Below are 14,641 nucleotides of genomic sequence, written 5' to 3' on the forward strand. Positions count from 1 at the left end.
GGAATGCTGTTAGGCATGACCGACTGTCCGGTGCTGCAATTCACTGGTAAGATTTCGTACCAGATCCGGGTACTTTCATATGCAAATGTATATCTTTTTATCGTGGCCAATCGTGAAAAAGGTCAGGGGTCGCCGGCTACTAGGATCGCCCACGACTTACGCGAAGTTTGTTTTGACTGTACGCGATCGCGACACTTTCCACAGCAGTTTTGATATCATGTCACAAACAAATCTTGACGTGAACAACCATCGCATTCAGGGGTCATTTAGAATAAATTTGCATGCATTATGTTAATATATTTATTTCGTTACGTCTGCATCAACTATGAATTATTCATATCAACTAGAAACTAAGGTCCCTCGCGTGAAATGGTTCGCATTTCTAATCAAACGCCTTCGAATTTCGAATGTCTCAGTAACATAATTACATTAGGCCCGAGGACTGTCGACAGTCTAGTGGCTTTGTTGTCGCCCATTTACGCTATAGAAATGATTCATCACTAGACGGCGCACTTATAGACATATAGCATATATTCAATCAGATCTTGGTGACCAAACTAAAATTGGTGCAAGTAGTGCCACACGTAGACTGATATCTTCTTTTTAAAGTAGTCTGGAATTTCTGCTAAGATACTGCTCCTAACCTTTTAAATTTCATGAAGAAATGTAGTCACACTTTCGTCATTGTGGCAACTATCAACGGATGTAGCACATGAGGAGGGAGAATACTTATAACTATACATTATTTGGAAAATTAACATTCAGATTAGCAGTGTGATGTATTTATCTGCCAGTCAATATCACTGTCATCTACAGAGGTAAATTTGCAGACCGTTAGAAGAGCCTCGGAGGCAACCCACATTGTATAATATAATATTACCATTGTCAATGTTGACAACAAACTTGAGTCCATATCTGCATATATAGAGGACACATTGCAGTAATACAAGACCAGTCTTAACAAATGCTTTATTGCTTTACTCAATGTACGAGATACAGTATATGGTAATACACATCAATGAACTTGTAAGTTGTATATGTGTGTGTGAAATGATATCAGCATGGACTACATGGATTATTGAATTATTTGTTATGCCACACAAACATTTCGTTGGCATTGTCACTTCCAATCGGTCGCTTCTATCATTTTGTATCAGAAAATCTGTCTTTTATAAAAATTGTCATTTTATAAATCAGTTATACAAGTAGTGGTCGTTTTCTCGATATCTATATGTACGTGGTCATGTAGGCCTTCGACAATTTATTCCGGTAACGGTGCCTGTGAACAAATTTCAATTCATCTGAAAATTGTCCTTGTACATTTCACCTGTAAATGAATCCTCCTACTTACTAGTATTTTAATAATCTTGCCTATGAGATGTCGTATATCTTCAAATTCGAATTGTCCAACGTAATATTGCCATCCAAAACGTTCACATTCGTCCTTTTCAGGCGAAAAAAAAGAAATATTCTGAAATTACAATTTTAATCATGGCAAAAGTCAAACACAATCTCTTTTTTAAAAGAGATTCAAGAAATCCACATCGTTTCTGTATTATAGAAACTTGTGGTGATTATTAAAGCAATTTCAAAACTTGACAATCCGCCACTGTAACCACATATAGTATATACTGTTACTAGACAGTGTAATGATTTTGATTTCCATTAAGAAAAAATAGGATATGCTACTGTATTTCACTGTGAAATCAATAGTTGCCAACCAGCATATCAGCACTAGCTCGCCCTCAGCTGTGACAACGTTGTCTATAAGTTAAAGCGCATGCGTCAGATGACCATAGCATGTCATTGTTTACAAACAAGCGTCTGCTCATGAGACTTTGCGTTTTTAGAGTGTGTTGTTATCGTCACTTGGGACTCGCGCGTGCGCAGGTGACAACCCTCCCGCTTTAGTGTTTTACTAGCAGGGATACACAGATGTATTTTTAATAACAAAAGTAGCAAACAACGCCATTAGCGGTACTTTATTTTCGAATGCCAGCGTCACTCGGCAGACGCACACACGTAAACCATAAACAATGCGATCTCCTATAGGAGATCTATAGTACATATCCCAAATAGATCTCGTATTCTGTGTAATACAACATTCACTGCCATACACATTTGATACATGACTTAGAAAAGGAATAACATAGGTATTACTATTTTGCGGTACGTGGCGCTCGCGAAAGTTTGGCCTCAGGTAACATAACATGTCATAGCTGTCATAGTAATGTGTGAATCAACTGGGAACAGTTACAAATTTGGCATTCAAAATATCCCTGAAATGTACTTGAAGTGCAAAACTATATCCTGGAAGCTGTGACTAATAATACTGAGTATATATTCCAAGTTTGAATGTAATTGGTCAATTAAAAGCTTAAATGAGAATACCAGACAAACAGAATAATACTTCCGAGTGAAAGCGCTTCACAAATGTAGGAGACTATATCATGTTTCATTCTCTAGATTTTCAAGTTTTCATCAGTATGATGGAGTCCATCTTGATTGATTCTCCAGCCAAGGATTGTGGGTAAAAGATGACGATCGTAGCTTTTTTTGAGAAACATTGAGGAAATGTAAATTGCATTCTACATTTATGGAGCTCCTTCATCTAGGGACATTATGTTGTCTTCGCTTTTAAACGTTGAAAAAACACACATAATTCTCACCCTATTTTTTTAACCAAAAATCCTAACATATTTTGACCCTAAATAACAACCTTAAAACGCTTTGATTGTGAAATTGTGTCAATCAAGCATTTTATGGTTTCCAGCCCTTTCGACTTGGACTATTGCTACGCGGCGGGTCAATGGGCCATCGTTGGTTATTGGCACGGGCATACCAATAACCACGGCCTAAACAAAAACAATAGGGTTCAAACAGACTTTACCCCCAGTCATGGTGTCCTGATGCGATAGCGATATCACAGGGACAGTCTGTTGCACGTCATTGGTTATCGCTGTAATGGGCGTGGTAAACTGAAGTGCCGCCTCTTTAGCTATCGCCTTGTCGCACATTTTAGAAAATATGCCGATTTAACCCTTAAGAAGCTATGATGTGCTCATGATAAAATTACATGTCGCATTTTAGCATCTAACATAATACAGGAGGCCTGCTTTTTTAATTTTGTTTCACTTTACGATAGGATTCCATGTTCAAATGCGTCGCATTTTGAGACCGGAATAATGAATATTAATTTCTTGGTATTGCATAATGAATAAATAATAATGAAATACCATCACATTCAATTTTCCGAAAACAAACAAATCATAAAATCAAGCCACGATGAGTAGATTTAAAAAAAATAACCTGAAAATTTTTGTTTTGCCTATATATTTTGTAATTTCTGTCTGTGAAGCAAGAAGGTTATACGTACAACTTGGTAAAATAGGGTAGAACAATAATAAAAAGCCACACGCGAGCGTCAAAACAAATTACCAGAAATATTTTTCACCCAAATATATCAATCTATATTTTGGATATATTTGATATAACACTGTCTGCACCATACTCACTTAGGGTATGTCATCAATTAGGGTTCAAAAGTACTTTACGTGAATGATTAATCATTGTGTTATCACATTCATCCTGTTCGATAGCGATAACAACACGTCTACATACGCTGTCAACTGTCGAACACAGGCTGTATTGGTTATCACTGTGATGGGCGTGGTCAACTCAAGTGGTGAACCCCAATCATTGGTTCGTCAAATGGTACCACGGAGGTCAAAGTGCATACTTTAGGCATAAACAAAAGATGTCGGTGATATGAAAACGTGGATTTATACAGACCTTTTTTGTAAGTTTTTGCTACTCTTGTAAAAGATTCCTTGGTGCTTGTACGGAGCTATGAACCCCACAAATGCTGCCATGTGTTGTATTGGCGTTCTCTATATGTCTCTAATCCTGTGGGTGGCAACATCACTAACCCTTGAACTTGAAGAGAACACTTTGGAGCTAAAATCCTGTTTTCCATCGCCAGACGAGTTTTTGGACGATCTCATCAACGAATACGGTAGCGGTGGCACACTGTCAGTCGAACAATTACAGCATTTATTAGAGAAATTGACCGAACGTGGCAGCGTGGATTCTCGTATCAACCTTGCTCAAGTAGCAGGTGTTGATGATTTTGACCGAAATCACGAATTTGCGTCACCATCAGTCGATCATTCACGGCAAATAGAACTCCGTCACGACGGCAATGACCCATCGTTTTGGAGCTTACAGAATATGGAAGACGTTATGGAATCCACGCAGAGGGGATCGCATGAATGGCCAATGGTGGTTAATTATTAATTTTTCGCATTATAAATATTTAAGCACTGGAGCTCATGTTAAATGTCTCTGTTAAACTGAACCAGAATTATGCTTTCTCCCAATATATAAATGCATATTTTTGATATATTCGATATAACACTGTCTGCACCATACTCTAGTAAGTCCCACGCACATGAATACATTTCATATTTCAGACTTATTGCAACTATATGTATTGATGTACTTTGGTATACACATATTGACCTGTTTGTTTTGACATTTGGCAGAAATATTTCAAAAACATGTCAGCGCTAAAACATGTAATAAATAACAAACACATTTGTATTTTCATATATTCTTTTCACCCTGCAGCACTCATGTAACACGGCAATTTACACTTGTTGTATATTTCATATGAGATCCGTATCGACTAAAACATAATGCGATGACTTATATCATGGTTACCTTACAGTGCTACACATCAGAAGAGATTCTACAGATTCATAACATGGACAGTGACATTGACATTGACCGGCACAAAATGGTTGAAATGTGTCCAGTTATACTACAGCAAATAAGTAAAGGATGTGCTGATGATGATGATGCTGATCAAGATGATGGCGATGATGATGAAACTTTGGATTTTGAACACTTTTGGTTACACAGGGTACTTAGAAATGTTGGTAATGAAACAGATGATAGTGATGATTCCCCAACGGCAGCTGAAGGTAAATAAAACTTGACTCAAAATTCAGGAATTGCATTAACCCCAATTTCTGCTTCCCAGTACTATTAAACTAGACTTGGACATTACCATAGGAAAATACCCAAAAATGGGGATCTTTAGGTAGAATGCTACTCTGATGCTGACTTTTCTTTTTAACATGTACGCATATTTTAGTGCATATAACAGTGACGAAATCTGTTTACATACGATCGTTTTAGCATTAGTCAATAGAATGTTTTTTGGTTGAATGCCAATCAGTCCTAAAACAAAACATTTCCCGATTTCCGAGCTGACCCTAGTACAAGAACCCACATTTTCAATCTATTTTTTAATAGTTGATAACATGATATATCAATTATGATGAAGAAAATTACAATATTTTACTTATATGTAGCGTCCTACCTTAAAGACAATTTCCAACATAGATATCCATGGACCCTCCCCCTTCCAGAACAATTTAACAGTACACTTCTTTACACATGAAGTATTGGGGGGGGGGGTATGTTCATAGATATTTTACATTCTCAAAATGCAGTGTTTATATGGAATATTGCTAAATTCGAATACTTAATCGTGTCCGGTACTGCTTTTCAGAGGTAAAAAGGGCGAATGCCTCTGAAAAAAAACACATTTCACAGACCAGGACCATGTATGCAGGGTTTTTTGTGCACGTCATACTTATTTAGATTCGAAAAAAGTAGTTAACTGGCAGTCATTTGTTTGTGTGGTATCCATGTTAGTTTTTTCTGTCTGTATGTGGGATTATAATCACTACATATTCAGTCCGTGCAATTTTAGTCATAGTGCATTAGAGTGACATACAAATATAGACATGTATACTTAAATGTGATTTGTATTTATCTGGCATTTTCAAGGTGAATTTTCCGGCAAAGCAGTTCAGGGAGAAATCTTCGAACGGAACAACACCGTGCAGACGGACAATGAGAATACTGAATCAAAAATAGCACATGGGTTGTACATAATCAATCGCTTGTTGGCTCTGTTTTAAATTATATCAGAAGTGCATTATATCGGGGTTCTTAGTTTGCATTTGATAGGTATTGGTTTCAAAAAGCTCTAATTGAAGCCCTAATCATTATTATGATCTGGACTGAATCCAGGTCTAAAAACAGGTATCAGAGTCAATTCCGGTGGCCGTGGCCTACACTTGAACTGGCACTTAACACTCCTAATAAACATTTGAAGAAAACAGACGATTTCATACAGTTTGGTACAAGAGTTATAATTATATATGTAGCGGGTATAATCGCATTTTACTTGTTCGCTGCTGTCTCCATTTCATGCATTGTAAAAACAAACACAAAAGGAACTGGAAAAAATGTTTAGTTTGACATTAAAAACAGTTCAAAGTCTGTTTACTTCTAGTTTAATTAATAATTGACTATTTAATATGTTTTATATCATGTGTATAACTCGTGACTGTCATGTGTATAACATGTGACTGTCATGTGTATAACATGTGACTGTCATGTGTATGTCAATGATGAGAGTATTTACGATGGACTAGTTTAGTGTCAGACTAATTTTTCAGAATATACATTACAGTTTTTGGTATTTTAACAAATATTAAATAATTTGTCGTTCTGAATTGTAGTTTATGGTTGTTGTTGTTTTTTTCATTTATTCGCCGTATTTGCTTTAATGATAATGATGATTTGCTTTAATGCACAAGTGTGCCTGTGGTAAAAAAAAATAAGTCATATTTTAACAATTCAGCATCGCAGTAAATGCATTTTTTTGTTTACGTGCTCTTATGTCAACATACGCTTTTACTCGTGCAAATACAGTAACCGGATTTTTGTTGCTTTGATGTAATAGCCATGATTAGCATGAATAACCATGAGCCAAGCTCACAGCACAGCATTTTTGTAGTTAAATGTCACATTACATAAATATGCAATTACCACAGGATAGCGAGAAAATTCTCTTCCATAGAACTAGTAGATGATTTGAAAACAGCACTATTGTTGAAATGGAAATAAGAACCGATCGACATATCACTAATTAAAACTGTTTTCAAGTGTTACATAATAATTACTCTATATATTACTAATGTACTGTTGTGTTTTGTTTACTTTCAGTGTGGGGATTTAGCCTCCTTTTTGTCACTTTGATTAACCTGTGTTCATTGATTGGTGTCACCATTGTTCCATTTATGAAAAAGAAAGTTTACCAGACCATTTTGATGTTCTTGATATGTTTAGCTGTGGGTACATTATCCGGTAGTGCATTGCTGCATCTATTGCCTGAGGTAAGGTTTATATTCAAGTTATTGAGATATTGTTTAAGCAGTTAAACATGAAAGTGCGCATTAACTACAAAATGTATACTAAAACATGTTATATTTGACCATTGAAATGCTACTGTCAGACGTGTTGACACATATATGCGCTATGAATAGAACAAATACAATACAGTCATTTATACCAAAGACTATAGAAAAGATATGTCTTTGTTTATACCGAGTTGAGTTTTTTGTTCATATCGTACATGTTGGTGATTGGACTAAAATCGCACACAACTAGTGTATGTTCGAATCTCGTGGAAACAAAACATGTTTCTTTTCATACATCACGTGCGCGCACATGTAGTATGACGACAGTTTACTTTTCAAACCAAAAAATGTATAAAAAGTATTTAACAAAACCAAATTTGCCGTAGTCATTGGCTTTTTGTGATGATCGATGAAGTAAGTAAGAACTGAAGTAGGTGTCACTTTACATTCACATCATTTCAGTAAACTGAATATAAGTAGTAGTTATGACATGCACATTAAAGACTATCCGGAAACAAATAGAACAGATAGAATTGAAAAACAAATATATAGTTGTGATGGCAGTGTGTCTTTTAATGATGGTCAAATGATCTAATATTACCCACTATTTAATTTCTTTTCTAACGTTACTGTTTGTTTTGTATCAAGGCTCATAGAGTACCCGCAGGTGAACTTGATTTTGTTTGGATAAACACAACAGCACTTGGTGGAATCTATCTATTTTTCTTGACAGAAAAGATCATGAAAATATATATTAACAGGAAAAAGGTAAGATTTTGTGGGCAACATACCCACTCCCTTTGAACAATTTCTCTAGTTTTCGATGAATTGAAGAAAACAAAAGACCTTGCCTGTAATGTGACTTCAAATAAAGACTTTCTAATCTACCATAATCTAAGGGTAATTGTACCCTGACTGCATTATACTTATTTTGTTCTCACTAAAAATAATAAAATGTAAATTAATCTTCTCTTCTTCAAGAAGTCTTTCATCCCTGATTCATGCCTCTTTATCTTTCCGATATGCAGCGATTGGCCAAAGAAGCTGAAACAACTGGTGTTGAACTTATATCTGTTGATATATGTTCTTTGATGGCAAAGCCGGGACATTCTGAGCATCGAATACTGGACCCAGTGAAAGAAGCAGCAAATCTTATTGATAAAGATAAGTGTATTGATACCAGTGATGATACTAGCAAGGATACTACAGATTCTGAAAATTCTGAAATTCTGGAGAATGAAGTCGCTGTTGCTACCAGTGCTACCAGCAAGGACAATGACCTTCAGGTTTGAATTTAATCTGTATGTGGTCGCTTTATAAAACTTGTATATTGCTCAGCGTATTCTGTATATTAGCCAAATTTGATGCATATTAATTACATAATTAGCATTTTCTATAAATTGACCCAACTTGATGTAAATGTTGTTTATATTGGCTCTACTTGGTGCATAATTGATTATCTGATTAGCATATACATTGTATAGTGTTCATATTTCTATATTTATATAACAAATATGTAGTATTTATTTATTTCCAGTTATCTTGAAAAGCGTTATTTTTAAAATACCCAAAATGCATTGCTTTTAAGTAACCCAAAATACTGTAACTGAAAGAGTTAAAACTAGACAAGACCTTACTTCCTCAGATTCTCATCATTCAGGAGTGTGCCACTATAAGGACTTTTCGCTTTTGTTGTATATAGACTCCCGAGAAAGAGAAAAACGGGCTATCAGAAAGTGTACAGAATGCACCATTGGGAGATAAACATAGTGACCATAGTGATGTGGCTTTGGAGGAGACCCCTACCATAGCAACTGTTGCATGGATGGTAGTAATTGGAGACGGGTTACATAATTTTATTGATGGACTCACTATTGGTGCTGCGTTTTCCGTATCAATTCTGAATGGTATCAGTATATGCATTGCAGTTATATGTGAAGAGTTGCCACACGAGTTAGGTAAGTTGAAAATGTGCTCTGGACGAACGCATAGTATGACAACTATACCATATGTAATTTAAAATGTCATTTCTTTTGAACCACTGTGACATTTGAAGGTCTAACACAGAAATAACTAATTGCCACATTGATAAAAACATACTCAATGATCTCAAGCAGGAATTTTAATTTCAACATTGTAACATTGTAATGTTTTTCATTAAAACATCTTGTACAATGTAAACAACATAATAAATGCAATTATACCAGGATATTTTATGTACAATTGCTCAGTCAACACAATGGCAGTTACTGGGTTTATATATAAATCTCTTATTGCAATGCCTGAATGTATAAAGTGGGCGGTTATGATGGACAATCAAGTTTGATATCTGCACAGAACATTTAGGCAAAAGTCAGTTTATTCATATTTAGATGTCATCTTTTCTACAAATATGAGCAAAGGTCAGTTTATTCATATTTAGATGTTATCTGTATATACGTGTACATGTTGGTGTCCTCTTTGCCTTAAGCGATTCCAAAGCCTCAAATTTATCATTTTAAAATCTTTCACTAATTTAAATATTCCGTATCCGCAACCATTATCATGTATTGAGCATGTCATGAATACATTAATGTAAAAAAATGTATGAATATCGATTTCTTAATAACAAAAGCTAAGTGAAATAAGGCGTATCGAGGCCGTATTCGGCGCCTCGATCTCCTACTGCTAATACTAATGCTAATCAGAGATGTCCCAGAGATATCACATGAATTGTCATTGCAGAATTGTGAAATCAACAATATCTTTTTATACTTGTTTACATACAGGTGACTTTGCAATTCTGCTGAATGCTGGTATGAGCGTAAAGAAAGCGCTGACGTACAATTTCCTGTCTGCCTGTATGTGTTATCTTGGTTTGGTATGTGGTATATTACTAACTCAACATACAGATGCCGCCGACTACATCTTTGCTTTAGCGGCTGGAATGTTCCTCTACATTTCACTGGTGGATATGGTAAGTATTATTAGGCATTTATTAAATGTAGTATGAGACAGGATGAAGTAATTCAGTTGAGGTATTATGAGGTTTGAATAACATGGAGGGCGAGTACAAAGTTCGGAACGCATATTCAGAAAGAGATAAGGCGGATGAGAGACGGATTGCACATAGAGCTCGGAAGCCCTAATACAATTGAGTATGGTTGGTGATCTTTCACAGTCGATATGTCAAAATCAATAGCAGGAACAGCAAAATATCCGGAGTGATGACAGAATTAAAGTACAGTTTGTAGCACATATGGCGCACTGCAGGGTTGTGATAATAGACGACCTATTTATGTATTCATTGGAATAATGAGTGTGACTATTCCTACACCTCATATGTCTCTTAGACCAAATGTTACTCATGACTAGTCCTGTACCAAACAAATATAGCCAATCGTATACCAAACGTGTCTTCTACTATATATTTTAGACCAAATTTGACCAGGCCATACAACATACGAGTTCAATATCCGTCTTTGTTCTCCTTTATCACATAGCAGAGTAACTTGTTAAATCTATAAACCTATCCCTTTGGTATTCATTTTTGTGTATTTCGCCATCACTGCCATCACACAAGCACATGGACAAACCATGCAAAGTAATTTATTTATTGTATTTGCAGTTGCCGGAGATCAATTCAGTGGAGGAAGACGAGGAGAATATTTCTGACAGAAAACAAGCCAAGATATTTGTAATTCAAAATTGCGGTCTTCTTCTTGGCTGGGCAATCATGATAATACTTACTTTTGTTGAAGCACATTTACAGTTAGATGAATAGTTATATCATAACTATTTTGAACAACATATGTAAATTATATGCAAATCACCTTTAGAGTTTATAACTTTCTCACTTTGGTGCTTGGTCATTTTAAATTGCAAAAATTGGCGTTCAGACTGTTATTTTTAATGATTAGACGAAAATTTAAAACATGTTTTTTTTTCTACAAATTTTTAATCCGCCAGTTTTACCGGGAATATTGCCCTTGCGAAATTCCGAAACATTTTTAGCTGTGTTCCAAATGCATTCATTAGCAATTGAATTGTCTAGCCACATGGAACTGAAATGGTTATTGTGGTCTGTATACAATAATGTATAATCCGAATGTACACTCTTTCTTTTAATATTAAACCGCATTTCAAAACAATTGAAAATCTATGACAGTATTACGGCAAAAGACTTTATGAGGTTATCACCTGATATCATTTGCTGTAGGACTGTTTCATACGAGTGATGCCACGTGACCATATGCTAATTAGCATGACGTCTTACCGCGTCTAACAACGCACATTTGCAGTTACGGTCCGCTGATGGTTTTCGAATTAGATAGAAATATTACACATCTTAGCAATGTTTGTTTTAAAAATTAACTTTCACTCACCATTACCATGAGTTATTTCCTTTGCACCCTGCTGGTGATTGCTGTTACTCGGTCTGATATTCTCCTATCGCAGCGATAAATATGGTACCATTGTACTAAAGACATTTTTTTACTCAAAAAGTTGGGTTCCAGGTTATGTCAGCTCATCAGTAAAATTCAGTGCAATTTACTGTACCATTTACACTTATAGTAAGTTGTTTTTTTGATATGTAATTCATCTTGACATTCCATGTGTGTCCATTTTATAATTTTATTGTACAATGTCATTCTTGAAGTGAGATTACAGTGCACATATATTATTTATGAACTCATTTATTTCAACTTAATACATGTTTTTTACGATGTCCCTTATTTTGAAGACATTGTCAAACTCAGTGGAGTTTACTTTTATATATTGAAGAGAAAAATGGCTGCTTTTTCAGTCGAGTTTATTTTTTTAAATAATAACAACTATAATAAGTTGTCTGGGTTGATAAACTAAACCCAACTCAAGTCAAACTCAGTGAAGTTTACTGTATATATTTTGTACTGCTGTATTTATACTCTTTGCTTTGCAATATTTTTTTTCCTTCACTTCACAGGGTTTTCGATCAATAATTGTCATTCCAGTCGGGACTTACTGAACAGCCATGACATGCCCCAATCCCCCATTCCCTGCATATTACGTGGTCTCCGCAACATTTGTGAGGCTCGTGTCACGTTTTCACTGGTTGTGATAGTTCACAGCTGGCTTTCGGTTGATCTGTTCCCTTCCATTCCGCTGACAACTATATTAGCTTTGAAGCAACTATACAGGGTTATTATATCGGATTAGATTGCCTGCCAAATTTAAACTTCTTTCTTGTGTATTCTTTTTTAATGGTTTGAGGTCTTTGTTTAGTTAATTGCTGGTTAGTTGCTGCTTCCTACTGATATTGAACATTAATTGAACAATATTGAACATCAAGACTATGTATTTTTCAGTGCTCTTGATCCAAGATAGTTTTTCTGTTCGATGCTATTTGTTGTTCATGGAATGTGAGCTGCTCTTCCATTGCTATTCACTGCTATATAATTTGTCTTGAAGCTATTTACTTCTGAACAATCATTTTTTTCGCGCACTCCTCCACTTGTTTCTGTAGTTTTTGTGCATCATTCATATTGTTGGAAAGCAGCACAATGTCATCAGCAAAATCAAAAATCTTGATGGCTACTCTTGGGTACAACATGCTTTGAAGTACTTTCTACATTTTTGTTGCAAATGATGGCACTATTTTTTTTGTGAATCGATTTTCTAAAATCATTATCTGCTATCCTCGGGGGCGGACATCCGGGCATTTTCTACCGCCTGGCAACCCTCGCGGTGAAAACAAAGACCAAAAACTCGCAGAAAACGGTACTTTGCGATGGTTGTTGAGAGTCCCCTGAACAGTGTAACAAGATTAGCCTTACGTGTGTAACATATATGAATTTGGTTGTTCAGGATTACATCAAAGTTGAGTTTGTGTTGTTTTCTCGAGTTTTCACCGGCTCCACCGGCGTTCCACAAACAATCATCTACCTAAGAGCCTTTGCGTTTTTAACGTGTGTTGTTATCGTCGCTTGGGACTCAATTTCCGCGCTTGCGCAGGTGACGTTCTTCCCGCTTTTGATTTTACAGTTTAATATAAGCATACATTGGATTGTTTTTATTTTGATCTCTATATGAAATGAAAGTATGGTAGTAAAGAGATATTTTGTGACAAACATTAGTCTGGCTTTAATACTGTTGGCTGGTAGAATTATAGTAACCACCATAAACTAATTAAAAATGTTTCGTTCACTATACCTTTAAAGGTCACATGCTAATATGTTGGTATAACATGTTATACATGTTTATGTATGTTTTTAAATATGTATAATTTTAATTATGGACCCATTTATTTTGACTACATGTATTTTACGATGTCCGTTAACTTGAAAGACATTGTCAAACTCAGTGAAGTTTACTTTTATATATTGGTTTATTTCTTTTTAAATAAATAATGTCAATTATTATAAAAGTTGTCAAGATGGAAGCCCACCTCAGGTCAAACTCAGTGAAGTTTACTGTATATATTTTATCTAGTTTCCAGTTAAAATGTGTATGTATTTTTTGTAGGACATCTTTGTGAATTGTGGAATAGATGGACATTTTTCATTGGCTACAAATCTTAATCGCACGTTCTGAAACAATATAGAAACAAATTTTGTGAAAGTGACAGAAGTTGACTTTCAAATGGTTAAAAGTAGAATATTGTTTTAGTTTTAGTTGTTTTCTTGCTATGCAGTGAGCTTCTTTGGATTTGAACACTAATTTGTAATGAAGATCCGTGCAAATAAAGTTGGTGTCAATAAAAAACTTTGTTGCAGCGTGATTTTATTGTGGGACACACTGATTTATAAATCATTGTATATAATGTAATCTAGTCAATGTTTTACTATTGTCAGTAACTACCTTTAATAATGGGTTTGTAAATCCACTCAAAGTGTACAATACAATACAGTTTTGAAGTGGGTTGCTGTGACAACAAAATGATGTTTATAATTTAAAACAATGTCATTCAATTCAAAAACTGCGTTTGGGTGTAGAGGTGTTTATCAGATAAACTAAAGAATATAATCTTTATTGCTGGGCGACTATATATTGAAACAATATACATACGGCTTTCGTGTCGCCCATTCACATCGCTAGAGGGCGCGCCTAAGAAATAGGTCTCAATGACTGGTCTGGAATTGGTGCAAGTTGCGTCACTCGTAGACTTGCTTGCAGTCTGTTGCGATTCCTATGAAAAATTCTTGAAAAATAAATATAAATTGCGTAAACGAGGGGTGAACGCGAAAGTCATGTGACCACTAAATCCAAACAGATTTGCCATCATTGCAAGCGCCCTCAGAATACCGGCCAGATTCGCCTCCAGTGGGTTTGGTAGTGCTCCGCAGCCAGTTGAATACGTGTAGTATGTTAATAACTTATTTCAGTCAAGAAGGAAAATATAT

The 14,641-nt window shown here is 35.4% G+C and overlaps 1 protein-coding gene across 1 annotated transcript; it reads left to right on the forward strand.

Annotated features, from left to right (window-relative positions):
- The first annotated feature begins 3,849 nt into the window (after positions 1-3,849).
- Positions 3,850-11,043, forward strand: LOC100373331 (metal cation symporter ZIP14-like). Its single transcript, XM_085501790.1, has 8 exons — positions 3,850-4,281; positions 4,730-4,985; positions 7,087-7,256; positions 7,929-8,048; positions 8,309-8,566; positions 8,983-9,238; positions 10,049-10,236; positions 10,888-11,043. The coding sequence occupies exons 1-8, from the start codon at positions 3,850-3,852 to the stop codon at positions 11,041-11,043; spliced, it is 1,836 nt and encodes a 611-aa protein (XP_085357916.1).
- Positions 11,044-14,641: the final 3,598 nt, after the last annotated feature.

This window comes from Saccoglossus kowalevskii, chromosome 7 (genome assembly GCF_978046115.1).
Source record: "Saccoglossus kowalevskii chromosome 7, keSacKowa6.1, whole genome shotgun sequence".
Taxonomy (NCBI): Eukaryota; Metazoa; Hemichordata; class Enteropneusta; family Harrimaniidae; genus Saccoglossus; species Saccoglossus kowalevskii.

Excerpts from the sequence above, each read along its gene's own strand:
- LOC100373331 (XM_085501790.1), top strand. The coding sequence starts at position 3,850 with ATGAACCCCACAAATGCTGCCATGTGTTGTATTGGCGTTCTCTATATG. Across the intron at positions 7,257-7,928 it reads TGCTGCATCTATTGCCTGAG|GCTCATAGAGTACCCGCAGG; the intron begins GTAAGGTTTATA and ends TTTTGTATCAAG. Across the intron at positions 9,239-10,048 it reads AGAGTTGCCACACGAGTTAG|GTGACTTTGCAATTCTGCTG; the intron begins GTAAGTTGAAAA and ends GTTTACATACAG.